The 13,465-nt window shown below is 54.4% G+C and overlaps 2 protein-coding genes across 2 annotated transcripts in view; one reads left to right on the top strand and one right to left on the bottom strand.

Annotated features, from left to right (window-relative positions):
• The window catches only part of LOC147646411 (uncharacterized), a 584,263-nt gene that overhangs the window by 447,247 nt on the left and 123,551 nt on the right, over positions 1-13,465 (top strand). The gene's annotated exons all lie outside the window — the stretch shown is intronic.
• Positions 4,061-11,493, bottom strand: LOC147646416 (uncharacterized). The gene is made up of 15 exons (XM_086873480.1): positions 10,435-11,493; positions 10,007-10,078; positions 9,847-9,918; positions 9,160-9,267; positions 8,434-8,505; positions 7,984-8,055; positions 7,710-7,781; positions 7,521-7,622; positions 6,967-7,074; positions 6,612-6,683; positions 6,452-6,523; positions 6,266-6,364; positions 5,762-5,842; positions 4,975-5,137; positions 4,061-4,438 (listed from the first exon to the last, which is right to left on the bottom strand). The coding sequence occupies exons 1-15, from the start codon at positions 10,529-10,531 to the stop codon at positions 4,390-4,392; spliced, it is 1,311 nt and encodes a 436-aa protein (XP_086729606.1). The 5' UTR covers positions 10,532-11,493; the 3' UTR covers positions 4,061-4,389.

Genomic DNA, 13,465 nt, shown 5'->3' with positions numbered 1-13,465 from the left:
GGAGCCCAGCCTGATCCAGGGGAGCCATCTCAGGAGCAGGTGGAGGAGCAGTAAGTGTCCTGGAGCCAGCAGCTGCCGGACCACAGCTCCCAGGTGACGGTGCTGGACGTGCCAGCTGGCAACAACCTGTGCCTTGTGGAGGAGACAATTCCCAAGGGACCAGGGATTTTCCTCTTTCTCCAGGAAGCTGCTCCCATACAGCCACCAAATACCAACAAGGCTTCCGTACCAGCAGGTGAGACCTGAGGAGCTGTCTGAGGCTGCCATGGGGCTCTGGAGGGGCATTCATAGGCCAGGCCAGGGCCTCTGAGAGCAGCCTAGAAGCAGGTCAGAACAAGGTGGCCGGCGCTGGCTGGGGCTGCTGCACATGCGGACACTCGGGGGGTTCCTGGCAGCATCAGGCCCTGTGATGGAGGCATTGTCTTCTCCTCACAGCCCGATGGCACCTGTGTTCCAAAGGAGATCATGCTGATGGAAAAGGTGGGCTTTGGCTGCCGCAGAATCATCCAGCTCCTCGACTGGTTCCAGGTGCCTGACAGCTTTGTGCTGGTGATGGAGCATCCGGAGCAATCTTGTGATCTCTTGCATGTCCTGCTGGAGCAAGAGTTCCTGAGCGAGGAGGCGGCACGCTGGCTTTTCTGGCAGGTGCTGGAGGCCATGTGGCACTGCACCGCCTGCGGTGTCCTGCACCGGGACATCAAGCCAGAGAACCTCCTTGTCAACCCAGTGAAGCTGATGGACTTCGGTTGCGGCACCTTCCTCCAGGAGTGGGCCTTTGCACAGTTTGCCGGTGAGCCCAGAGCGCGGGCCCTGCTCCCAGTGCCAGGCACTGCATGGCCCCATTCCCTCTTGGGCCGCGGGGTGCGGCATTCAGCCGGCTGCCGGCTGCCCTGGGGCACGGGGCAGGTGCTGTGCCCCAGGAGCCGGCTGCCGGCCCTGCCGACAGAAAGGGGCTGCAAAAGCTGGGCCCCGGCTCCTCGGCTTGGCAGGCCCACACGGCCTTGGGCTGCTCCGCTGGCGTTCTCAGCCTTGCAGAATGGTTCCTTGGCTTTGGCCCATTGTCAGGGGGAGGCGGGCAGGCCTTGGGGGGAAGTTGTGGCCACGGCTGCAGCCCCTGCCTCTGGCAGGAGGCTGGCGCCAGGCTCTGGAAGGCAGCAGCCTGCGCCTGAGCAGCGCCGCCCGTCTCCCCTAGGAACACGCACGTACTGCCCGCCCGAGTGGATCGGCCTGCGCTGCTACCACGGCGATGGGGCGACCATCTGGTCCCTGGGCGTGCTGTTGGAGATGGTGTGCGGGTTCCTGCCCTTTGAGAACGAGCGTGACACCGTGTTGGGGCAGCTCTTCTTCCCGCAGGAGGTCTCTCCAGGTTGGTACGTGGCCTGAAGCAGGCAGGCTTTGGCAGGTGGCACCGCGCAGCCCAGCCCGGCCCTCCCGCAGCTGCGCGGGACGTCCATGTGCCCTCAAGGGCCGGCTGCAGCAGGTGGCCCGTGGCAGGCTGGGTGTGGCACGCTTGGCTGAAGGAGGGGACGCTTGTCCTGCCGTGCCGCTCTCCCGCCAAGGGCAGCCCCCAGCACACGCAGCGTGGCCCGGCTTCTGCAGGCGCCGGGAGCAGCTGGGCAGGAGCCTTCTGCAAGTGAGCGCCGCTTTCTGCCTTCTCTCCCCAGACTGCCAACATCTGATCTGCTGGTGTTTGTCCAAGCACCCCATGGACCGGCCAGTGCTGGAGCAGATCTTCTACCACCCTTGGGTGCTGGGCGGGCATTTCTGATGCCTTGGTGCAGCCTCTGCAGCACCCAGTTCCCGTGTCCCACGCAGGACTGAGGGCCCAGGAAATAAAACAACACAAAACCCACTGCGGGCCTGGAAGTTTTGTCCTGGTTAGCAACTTCAGCTAAGGGAACCTCTTAGCAAAAGGGGTAATCAGAGTGTTCTCTTCAGCCTTTGTCAAGATTTTGGTGCCTTTCCTCCAGGTTGTCCCTCAAAATCAGAGGGGGGTGGAGCCTGCACCAGTCCCCCCAGATCGGTGGAAGGCAGAGACTACTCCCAGGCCCCTCAAAACTGGAGAAGGATGGAGGCGATCCCCGGGCCCCCCAAACTGAAGGGAGATAAATACCTGGCAACCCAAAATAAGAGATGGATGGAGCCCAGAGCATCCCCCAAGTCAGAGGGGGAAGGGGAGACTGCCAGCCCCACCAAAGAGGAGGGGAATTGTGCCTGTGCCAGCCCCACAAATTGCAAGGGGACAGAGAACACCCCTGGCCTGGCAAAGGGCAAAGAGCGGCCGGGGGCTGCCAGGATGGTGACAACACTGGCACCCCCCAAATCAGAGTGGGACAAAGAGCCCACACAGGCTTCCCAGAAGCAGAAAGGGGGCAGCAAATATCCCCTGTCCCCCTAAGTCGGAGGGGCACAGACACAAAAGGCCCCACAAAAAGAGCATGAGGAACCAAGAGCACTGCTGGCCCCACAAGGGTAAGGAGGATGGAGAAACTCCCCATCTGTCTTTGTTTTGGAAGACAGGTGTCTGCTAGGGAGGGCAGGGGCCTCCCCTGGAATGAAAGAATGTAGACCTCCTCCCTCTGAATTACTATCATTTTGAAATCAAGGGGCTTTCAGGCAGAGATCTGAGGATAGGAATAACAGTTCTTTACTAGTATAACCAGGCAAACAAACAACAGTCACTTCAGCATTAACAAGAAAACAGAACCAGGGGGCCCGTGACAGCTTTCTCGGCTGAGATGGGATGGAGGAGAGGCTTTGTTTCACAAACCCCCTCGGGCGGGCAGTCCCGGTGCTTCTGCAGGGCTCTGAGGAACACTCAGCTGGAACAGCAGGGATGAGCTGAGATCCTGGGCCGGTGGCTGAGGTGGATCAGCAGCTCCACAGCGGTGCCTGGCACTGCCACACGTCCCGGCAGGACAGGGGGTGCGAGGCCACCAACAAAGAGGGGAGAAGGAGAAGCAGCAGCAGCTCCGTGTGAGTGATGGTGAAATTCCCTTCTCCCCACCGCAGCAGCTCTGCACCCAACGTGTCCTTCTCCGAAGCTGAAAAAACTCCACCAAACTGTCCCCACCCTCTTTTTTCCTGCCCCCTTCCCCCCCTGGGCCCGGTCAAACTCTTTGTTTTTGTCAAGAATCCACCAAGTACCCACAGTTAGGTTTTCCCCACAACTAATGGGTAAAAATTCCACAGGCACCCAGAACTAAAAAAAAGGACACCTAACCCCCAACAGTGTGTCTTAATCCCTCTTAGAGCAAACATTATCAATTAAATGGAACTTCATGTTTAATTGCAGAAGTGGAAAAAATGTTCCAGAATTCTAAAACTACTTTGAAAACTGTGTTATTAATATGGCAAAAGGGAAGAAACATTTGGGGATTACTTCCTACTAAAAATAATCCTAAATGTTTCAAAAAATTTCTACTTTTTAAAAATAAAAAATAAAGATAACAAGGTGGGTTCCCCAAGCCTGTCTGCTGCCTGCCCAGCCAAGGCTGTGGCCAGCCAAGCAGCTGTGCCAGTGCTGGTGGTACCAGCCAGACCCCAGAGCAGCAGCCCAAAGGTGTTGCTCAAGCTCTGCCTTGGCAGGAGGGTCCTGCCTTCAGTCCTGGCCAGACACCAGGGCCAGCACTTTCAGGGACAGAGGGTCCTGTTCTGGGTGGTGGCCGCACAGCAATAAGCTGATAACGCAGCTTTGGCAAGGAAAACAGACACGAGCTTGGAGACTCAGGAAGAGAGGTGCAGTTCTCCCTGACTGAGTGTAGTGATTTACATTCACACTGTTATAAATGCATATCATATTTTTGGCTTTTTGCAAATATTAAAAGGAATCTTATATGTATAAGATTAGAAAATCTAGCTGTATTAATATGGTTTCCTTTATTTCTGTTATTGATGAAACCTAGAAGTAGTGGTATAATACATATATGTTAAGCTTTGGCATAGTATTAAAACAAAAACTACTTTAGTTTGTATAACCCAAAGACTGCAAAAGATAGCTGGAGACTCCCCCTACATTCAGAAACTATCTTATCCAGATGAAGACAGCAGTGACCAGAACTCTGGGGGAGGAATTTATTGCATTTCTGTTATCAGGAAATGTAAATCTCATTGGCGCCAAGAAGATTGATCTATTGGGAAGGGGGCAAGAGAAAACTAAACAGAAGAACACCAAAGATCCTAAGAAGAATGTATGAATATGCATGAGAATTTATGGATATGTAGTAGGATTCTGTTTTTAAGGGACAATCCTTTGTTAGTCTGGTGTGCTCTCTTGGCTGAATGCAGAGACACCCGGCTGTATCTGTATATTTTACTTTATTTTTAGCTCCTAGTTATCTTTTCATTAAACCTTTAAATTCTATAAGAAAAATACGTGAACCTCATTTTTCACAACACTGAGCTGTTTGGCCAGACATCTGGAGGTGCAGAGGCGCTCCTGTAGAGAAAGAAAGTGGAGTGGCTGAGGCCCCGAGCTGCCGCTGGCACACAGGGACCCTCCTGCACAGCAGGGCCCAGAGCTGCCAAGGCTCCCCAGCACGGCTGGAGCTGCTGGCACAGCTTGGCCCAGCTGGACAGCTGCCCCTCAAGGCCCTGGAGAGCAGGGGATGGCTCTGGGCAGGGTCCCTGGCCAGGAGCAGGCCCCAGAGCACCTCTGCCTGTCAAGGGCAATCTCGTCCCCGCTCTTTCTCCTGCCCACCTTGCTTTGCCTCTGCCCGCTGCTCCTGGGGCTGCTCTTGGCCAGGCAGCCTCAGTGGCAGCCAGCACTGGCTGCAGCCCCAGCGGGCTCCCCAGGACAAGGCCCAGCAATTAAGAGGCCAATGAAAGGCCTGGGCAGCAGCAGAACTCTCAGCAGAGTTATTTGGGCAGCCATGGACTATCCACAAGTCCACAGCAGCTTCACTGGGAATGTTTCTTTTCTACAACAGACTTTCAAAAGAAGCTGTTTGAGGGAAAAATGAACGAAACACTCACCGTTTTGTCTTCCAGACATACCAGATTCCAACACAGCATAAAATGAAGACAAGCACCAAACAAAGCAGGCCTGCCATTAATTCTAGCCAACAGCGTGTTCCCTGACAGAAACCTCTTCCGATGCCCTTCTGGGAATTGGGAACACGTGTTGTGCCGGCTGCATCTGTGGGAGCAATGGGCAGCGTGAGGCCTGTGCTGTGCTCCACTGCTGAGCTGGCAGCACGGTGGGTATGTCCAGGATATTCCCTGTTTCCCCCAGAGCTGGGGCCTGCAGGCACCTTGCCAGCCCTTGGCACAGGCTGTGCCACACAATAAAACCCAGAAAGCTGAGAGGGGGACCTAGGGACAGCACAGCTGCTTGGGCAGTGACTCCTTCCAGGGCCACGGGCCAAACCCATCCCTGAGCAGCCACTGTCACCCCTGACCCTCCCTGCTCTGTGACAGCTCCCCCAGCCCAAGGGGACAGAGCCAGGCCCTGTCAGGAGCCAGTGCAGCCCCTGCCCAGTTGGGAGCCAGGGCTGGCTGTGGCTCTGGGCTCACAGCAGGGCTCCCGCTCGGGGCTGCTCCTGTGTCTTGGGCCTCAGGATGCTTAGGGCCAGCTCCAGGAGCAGCTGCAGTGGGATGGACACTGGTGCAGGAATCCCGATTCCCAGGGGCTGGGAATGAGCTCCAGAGGCCTGGAAGCCGAGGCACCTCCAGCTTTGGCTGGACCGTGCAAGGAGAGTCCCTGTGGGAAGAGCTGCTGGCACACAGCCCCACCGAGGGCTGAGCCCAGCACAGCAATTACCTCCTGTGCCTGGGCCCGTGCCTGCAATTGCCTCCCTTCGTTCAGGAAATGCCGCCTTCCATAGAGCCTCTCTGTCCATCCCTTGAGAAAGGAAAAGGCACAGCTGGATCAGATGGAACCATTACATAGCAGGGAAGTGGCCTCTTCAGGAGGCAGTGCTTGTCAAAGACATGGAAGAGGATCAGGAAAAGGCCCAGGCTCTCTCTTGTCCAAACCACCACCTCTCCTGATCTGCTCAGAGACCAGGAAGTTGCAGAGGATCTCAAGGTGTGCATGGGCCATGGTGCAGTTTGGGTTCCCTGTCTGCTGATGCCAAATGCCTTCCTGCAGAGGCTGGGCAGAAACTGCATCCAGGCCAGGCTGGGAAACAGCCCTGCAGGGCTTGAAAGCAGCAGCAGGGCAGCGAGGCTGCCATGGATCCCTTTCCATGGTGCAGGGCATGGCATGTCCAGAAAAAAACCCTGACTGCTGCATCTCAGGAAAGGCTGAGGGAAATGCACCCACCACGCCCTGTGAGCAGTTCCTTCTCTATTTCTTTCAGGATATGGTGTGACTCAAGTGGTTCTTTCTGTCCTGTGGCTCTGTTCTTCCCTCTCGGAGGACCTTAACAAAAAATAGTTCCATTTCTCAGGAATGGATCCCAGAAAAGCAATGCTCAGCCTGTGGGTACGGCAGGGACACACCACTCACCCCTGCGATGGGAGCCGGGCTTGCGGGCAGTGATCAGCAAAGGAGCTGGGAAAGTCCTCCCTGCAGACACACCTGTAACTCAACAGCCACAGAAGCTTCTGTCACCTGGTTCCTACCAGGTTGTCAATGATTATTCCTCAATGGGACACTGAGAACATACCTGCAGGAGGCTCCAAGGGCTTCAAAACTTTATCCAGCCATTCTAATGGAGAATCCTTCCTGGGAACCTCATCTGGAAGGGAGCACAGATCAGAACCATTCCATGGTGTGCTGGGATCCCCTTCTGCCTTAGGGAACTGGGCACTGCCAGGGGGTTGGGTAAGACCATGGGAGCCAGATGTAAGTGGACATGGAGAAAGCTGTAGAGGGGCCTGAAATGCTCTGGGCTGGCTCCTGGTCACTCTCAACACTCTTTCCATGCTCTGTGCAACATCCCTGAAGGGTGGGCGCTCCCCAGCAGCAGAGATGGCAGCTCAAGCCTCAGCAGGGCTCAGGCCCAGAGACACAGCAATTACCTCCTGGGACTGTGCCTGGCATGGCCTCCCTTCCTGCAGCAGAGGCTGCCCATGAGCCACTGCTTCCTCTGGGAAACGCTGCCTTCAGCACAGCCTCTCCATCCACTTCTGCAGAAAGGGACAGCTGGATCAGATGGCAGCATTCCCCACTGGGCGAGGTGGCATCTTCAGGAGGCAATGCTTGCCAAAGACTTGGTTAAGGACCAGGATATCATATAAACTTTTGGGATTGGCCAGGGCCCTCCTTTCTCCAAACCAACACCATTTCTGATCTACCCAGAGACCAGGGAATCCTACAAGACCTCAGGGTGGGCATGGCCCATGGTGCAGTTTGGACTCCCTGTCAGCTGATACCAAATGCCTTCCTGCAGAGGCTGGGGAGAAGCTGCAGCCAGGCCAGGCTGGGAAACAGCCCTGCAGGGCATGAAAGCAGCAGCAGGGCAGCAAGGCTGCCATGGATCCCTTCCCGCTGTGTTGGGCACTGCGTGTGCAGATGTGCAGAGAAAGCCCCCGGCTGCTGAGTCTCAGGAGAAGGCTGAGGGACATGGACCCACCTTGTCCTTCCTGCAGAATTTTCTTCAGCATTTGCCTCATGGGTTTGGATGGCTCATGGGGTTTCATAACTCCTGTAGCTTTGGTATTTCCTCTTGAAGGACCTTAGAGGAAAATAATTCCATTTCCCAGGAATGGATCCCAGAATGCAAATGCTCAGCCTGTGGGGTCAGCAGGGACACACCACTCACCCCTGCGATGGGAGCCAGGCTTGTGTGCAGCAACCAACCCAGGAGCTGGGAGAGTCCTCCCTGCAGACACACCTGTAACTCAACAGCCACAGAAGCTTCTGTCATCTCTTCTGATCTGCACAGGCAGCACTGAGCCACAGGAGCAGTGAGAGGATCACACAGGGCGAGGGCACACATGTGCATGGCTCTGTCCTGGCACCTGCAGCGATGCTCTCCTGGCCAAGCCTTGGGCTCTGAGCTGGCAGCTCTCCCAGGGGGAAAGGCCTTCACCTACCCTCACCATCTTCCAGAGCCTCAGTCCTGGGTGTGGGTTGGGAAGCCAGATCACCTTCAGCAAGAGGCTTGGCTGAAAAAAGAGGTAGGACAGAACAGCTCTCGTGGCTCTGTAGGAGACCCTCAGGCTCCCTGGGGCTGGCAAAGGAGCCATGCAAGGCACAGCCCCGGGACACAGCCCTGGGCCCGGCCCCTTCCCTCTCTGCTCTTCTCCGTGGCTGCACAGAGCACATGGAAGGAGACACTGGCATTGCACATGGGAAGAAGATTGACAGCTAAATGCTCCTTCTTCCCACTGGTAGTGACCTGTGGGATCCCTCAGGGCTCTAGAAGGGAGCAGGGCGAGGTTTCCAGAACCCAACAAGCCTGAGATTATGTTAAGAGATATGGCAAATGCTCTTGCCACCTTGTCACTTTGTGTTCTGTCAGTAAAGGGAATAGAAGAACTTGCCTCCAGCATTCTCCAAGATATTCAAAGTATCATTCAGTAGCACTTCCAAATCATTGAGGTTGAGTTCCAAATCTAGAAGGGAGCACAGATCAGAACAGTTTCCATGGTGTTCCGAGATCCCCTTCTACCTTAGGGAACCGGGCAGTGCAAGGGAGTCGCGCTAAGGCTGTGGGTGCCAGATGTCAGTGGACATGGCCACAGCTGCAGAGGGGCCTGGGGGCTCTGGGCTGGCTCCTGGTCACTCTCCACCCTCTTTGCAGGCCCTGTGCAGCATCCCTGGGAGAGGTGGCTGGAGCAGCCCAGGCCCCACTGGGGCCCTCTCTCTGCCACAGCTGAAAGAATTGTAAAAGCAATGGGGAAGAACTACAGCAGGCAGTGCCACAACTGTCCCTCAGGCCCTCCCTCCCTCCTGCCCACGTTCTGCTGGGACAGCTCTCCCATCCCATAGGGACTGGGCCAGGCTCTTTCAGGATACAGTGGAGCCTTGCCCTCCCCCTCTGCCTATTCCCCACCATGGGCACCCCTTTTCAGCTGCTGCCAGGATTTGGGACCTGTCTCCCATGGAGGGACCCCAGCAGGACTGCTCAGTAGCCAAGTGCCCTGAGCCTGCTGGGGATAATTCCACTGGGCTGTGCTGGTCTTGTCCGGGCTGTGCCTGCACTGCCAAGCAGCAGAGATGGCAGCTCAAGCCTCAGCAGGGCTCAGGCCCAGAGGCACAGCAATTACCTCCTGGGACTGTGCCTGGCATGGCCTCCCTTCCTGCAGCAGAGGCTGCCCATGGGCCACTGCTTCCTCCGGGAAACGCTGCCTTCAGCGCAGCCTCTCCTTCCGTCTCTGGAGAAAGGAAGAGGGATACATGCATCAGGTGAGGCTGTTTGTTCCCCAACATGAAGGTGGCATCTTCAGGAGGCAATAGTTGTCAAAGTTATGGATAAGTTTCAGGAAGGCATCCAAACTTTGGAGCCAGGCCAGCCACATCTACCACAAGACTGGGAAATTGCAGGGGATTTCAGGGTGTGCATGGCCCATGGTGCAGTTTGGGCTCCCTGTCAGCTGATGCCAAATGCCTTCCTGCAGAGGCTGGGGAGAAGCTGCAGCCAGGCAAGGCTGAGAAACAGCCCTGCAGGCTGTGAAAGCAGCAGAGGGGCAGTGAGGCTGACATGGATCCCTTCCTGCTGTGCCGGGCATGGCGTGTCCAGATGTGCAGAGAAAGCCCCCGGCTGCTGAGTCTCAGGAGGAGGCTGAGGGACGTGGACCCACCACGGCGTCTCTCCACATCACTCAGCCTCTTGTCTCCTGTAGGTTTGTTCCTCCCTCTAGGAGGATCTTAACAGAAAGTATTTCCATTTCAGATGAATGGATCCCACAGAACCAGGGCTCAGCCTGTGGGATCAGCAGGGACACACCACTCACCCCTGCGATGGGAGCTGGGCTTGCGTGTAGCAACCAGAAAAGGAGCTTGAAATGTCCTCGCTGCAGACACACCTGTAATTCAACAGCCACAGAAGCTTCTGTCACCTGGTTCCTGCCACGTTGTCAGTGATTATTCCTTGTTGTGACAGTGAGAACATACCTGCATGGGGCTTCAGAGGCAGAAAATCTTCATGAAGCCAAGCTGCTGGAGAAGCCTTCCTACCACCCTCATCTGGAAGGGAGCACAAATCAGAACCATTCCATGCTGTGCTGGGACCCCCTTCTGCCTTAGGGAACTGGGCACTGCAAGGGGCTCAGGTAAGGCCGTGGGAGCCAGATGTCAATGGACATGGCCAAAGCTGCAGAGGGGCCTGGGGAGCTCTGGGCTGGCTCTGGTCACTCTCCACCCTCTTTGCAGGCCCTGTGCAACATCCCTGGAGGGGCAGTGGGACCAGCCCAGGGCCCCTGAGGCCTCTGTCCCTCCCACAGAGAAAACCCTCCCTAAAGCCCTGGGGAAAACCATCCCCAACACTTCCCAGGGAGAAGGGAGCACTGTCCCAAGAAAGGGGACCGAGGCCACTGGCTCACCTGCTCGCCCTGCTCGCCAGGGAGCAGCCTGGGCAGCCCTGTCAGGCAGGGCCACTGCCAGGAGGAGCAGGAGGAGGAGGCGCAGAGCAAAGGCCATGGTGCCTTGCCCACTGCCAGTCCTGCAGCTCTTGCTGCCACCACTGTCCTGACACCGCTGTCCCAATGTCAGCACCGCTGCTGCCGCCGCCGCTGCTGCCACAACAGTCGTGGTCAAGGACTGACTGCTCAGTCCTTGTGGTGCTGGGCAACCACGGGGCTCTGGGACCTCTGTGACCTCAGAGCCTGCTGTCACCTCAGCCTGCTGTCACCCCAGAGCCTTCTGTGACCTCATGGCCTTAGATGTCTGCCCCAAGTGTACTCCCATCTGTACTAGAGGACTGCTCTGACTGTGAATCTTTGACTTCATCAAAGGGTCATTGCTAAACAAAACCTTGGTTTTGCCTGCTGACATTGCTGGTCAGGCAGTGTCCCAGGAGATGCTCTTGATGGTTGCCTCTTTTCCTGGGCATGGCACTGGAGGAGGTCCAGGCCCAGGTGATGCCACTGAAGGAAATGTGCCCTCATCCCAGGGATGCTCAACACGGACTCCCCCAGCCCCTTGGGGCCCTGCCTCTGGTCACAGCAGCCCCTGTCTGGCTCCTGCCTGCCCACACCGTGGTCAGCCCTGCCTGCTCCTGGACATGGAGCTCAGCCAGGGCTGGTGCTGTGTGGGCTTTGCTGGTGGTACCAGCCAGACACTGGGGTGAGAGCTCCATCTCTTTATTGGAACAGAAGAGCTGTGCTGGGCCCTGCCCTGGCAGGAGGGACCCACCTTCAGTCCAGGCCACAGAGCAGGGCGGGTCCCTTCAGGGACACAGGGCCTTGCTTTGGGTGGTGGCAGCATCTGCACAGCAGCAAGCTGGTAATGCAGCTGTGACAGGGACATCACGTATGGGCATGGAGATGTGAAATGTGTGGTGCAGGTGTCCCTGAGGGAGGTGTTTGGCCTTTCCTGTGAAGCTGCAGAGGGGAACCTGTTGAGAGAGGAGATGGCTGAGGCCCCAGCTGCAGCTGGCACACAGGGACCCTCCTGCACACTGGGAGATTCTCACTGTGCTCAAAGTTTCCCTCTGAAGACTAAGAGCTGAATGTGGATGGGCTTAGCAGCTGATCTGCAGGCCAAACAATTGAGGTAGCAAAAGGAGAAATTGAGAAAATACAGGTTTATCCATAGCAAGGAGGAAAGCAAGGCCGTTAGCATGGAAACCAATAAAAAGGGACATAAGGGGTATTTGCAGTTGTAATAAATGGAATTGGTTCGTGCTAACTAAATTGTAACTGTTATTAAAGTTCTTATTAGAAACAATCAAGAATCAGTGTTACAAAGCAGATGTACCCCTTTGTAGATGTTACATGTCAAAATTAAGGTACAGGATGTAGTTTAGAAGATAAATGGTGTCTCAAGACCAAAATTGCCTTGAGATGGACCAAAATTAGAACAAATTTAGGCATTGGGCCTAAAGATTAGTAAACATAAGGCTAATTAATAGACTTACATAACACAATGCTCAGTATGTATGCACAAACCTGTAAGGTTATCCAAAGGACAATGAGGAAGAAGAGAAGCCTTCGCCAAAAGACCACCAAAAGAAGACTGAAGACCCCCTAACAACAACTGAGGCATGTGCCATGAAGAAAAGTGATGTAAAGTCAGAAAAACTTGAGATAGGAGGGAACTTAGAGGAAACATTAAGGAATATGTATAAGGATACAGTATATAAGTTTAGCTTGAAGTGCTTTGTTTTGAACATGAGGCAGGGTGGGAAGCCTCTGTACCCTGTCCGGTTTTGCTTATGCTTTAATCATACTTAATTACTAGCAGATTATTTATATAAATTTTAATTTTTATTAAACTGTGGTATTTTACTAAACTGTATTCTTTTATAACACATTACTATTCAATTTAGTAAATTGTATTCATTTTTAATTAAACTGCCATTAACCCAAGGGACCTAGTTGTCAAAATTCTAATTTCATTTATAACAATATTTTAACAAAGAAGGCTGTTACAACAACATTGGTATTTACCAAACATGACACAACATGAGCTATATTAACAAAGAAGGCCCCTTACGGTGACAACATTCTACTGCTCAAACTGTAAAACATCTTTGTGTACTGATCAGGAGGTAACGATTTAATCTTTACAATCCTGATGCTGAATGTCTCCTGAGGAGGTCTGGTCAGGGAGAAGAATGAGCCCCCTGTGGGCTGCCCCTGTTTGGACAACCTGCTCCTCACCCCGAGCCTCAGCATGTCTGACATCGCCCACCTGGGACTGACATCCCAAAGCATTGAGAACATTTATTTTTATAATTTTTCTTTATAATTAAAATCTAATTAATTTATAAAAATAAATTTTTAAGTTTATAATACTATTATTCTGTATTTTTATAACCTAATTTTTATATTTATATAAAAGAATTGATACATTTTGCGCAACTAAAAACATTATCAGTCCTTGGTTCCAAGTACCACATTTCCCTTCATTAATTAATTGGTCACTATTTCTCCCTCTTTATGCTAATTACACATATTTTTAGTCCTTTGATCATCATTTTTATCATTTTCTCAGACAGGGTAAAAGGGACCACTTTGGGGTCCATGGGGACTTTTCTGAGGAACATTTGGGGCAGTTTTGGGTCGGGGGACGGAACTTAGAGAGAACTTGGGGGTCTGGAGGACACATGGGGAGCCGGGAGGGCACTTGGAGCGGCATTTAGGGATTCTGTGGGACGCTTCGGGGTTCGGGGGAGCACTTGGAGGTCCAGGGGGGCACTTGGAGGTCAGGGAGGGGAATCTGGGGGCCCTTCGGGGTCCGGGCGGGCACTTGGGGGGCTGTAACAGGGAATCTCTGGATCACGGGGGATGATGGGAGTTGTAGGCGCCGGTATAATGAGGCTTAATGGGGCCGCGGAGCATCACGGGAGTTATAGGCGCAGCTCCAATGGGTTCCGGTAAGGCGCGGGGCATGACGGGAGATGAAGTCCCG

Source organism: Cyanistes caeruleus, unplaced genomic scaffold, assembly GCF_971803275.1.
Source record: "Cyanistes caeruleus unplaced genomic scaffold, bCyaCae1.hap1.1 HAP1_SCAFFOLD_99, whole genome shotgun sequence".
In the NCBI taxonomy this organism is placed as follows: domain Eukaryota; kingdom Metazoa; phylum Chordata; class Aves; order Passeriformes; family Paridae; genus Cyanistes; species Cyanistes caeruleus.
Note: the sequence above shows the minus strand (reverse complement) of the source record. Positions and strands in the feature narration are given on the sequence as shown.

What these genes read in the sequence shown, in the direction of transcription:
- LOC147646416 (XM_086873480.1), bottom strand. Translation starts at nt 10,531, where the DNA reads ATGGCCTTTGCTCTGCGCCTCCTCCTCCTGCTCCTCCTGGCAGTGGCC. An exon ending in CACGGGCCCAGGCACAGGAG is followed by an intron (nt 5,138 to 5,761) that starts GTAATTGCTGTG and finishes TTGCTCCCACAG; the next exon opens with ATGCAGCCGGCACAACACGT. An exon ending in TATGTCTGGAAGACAAAACG is followed by an intron (nt 4,439 to 4,974) that starts GTGAGTGTTTCG and finishes CTTTCTCTACAG; the next exon opens with GAGCGCCTCTGCACCTCCAG.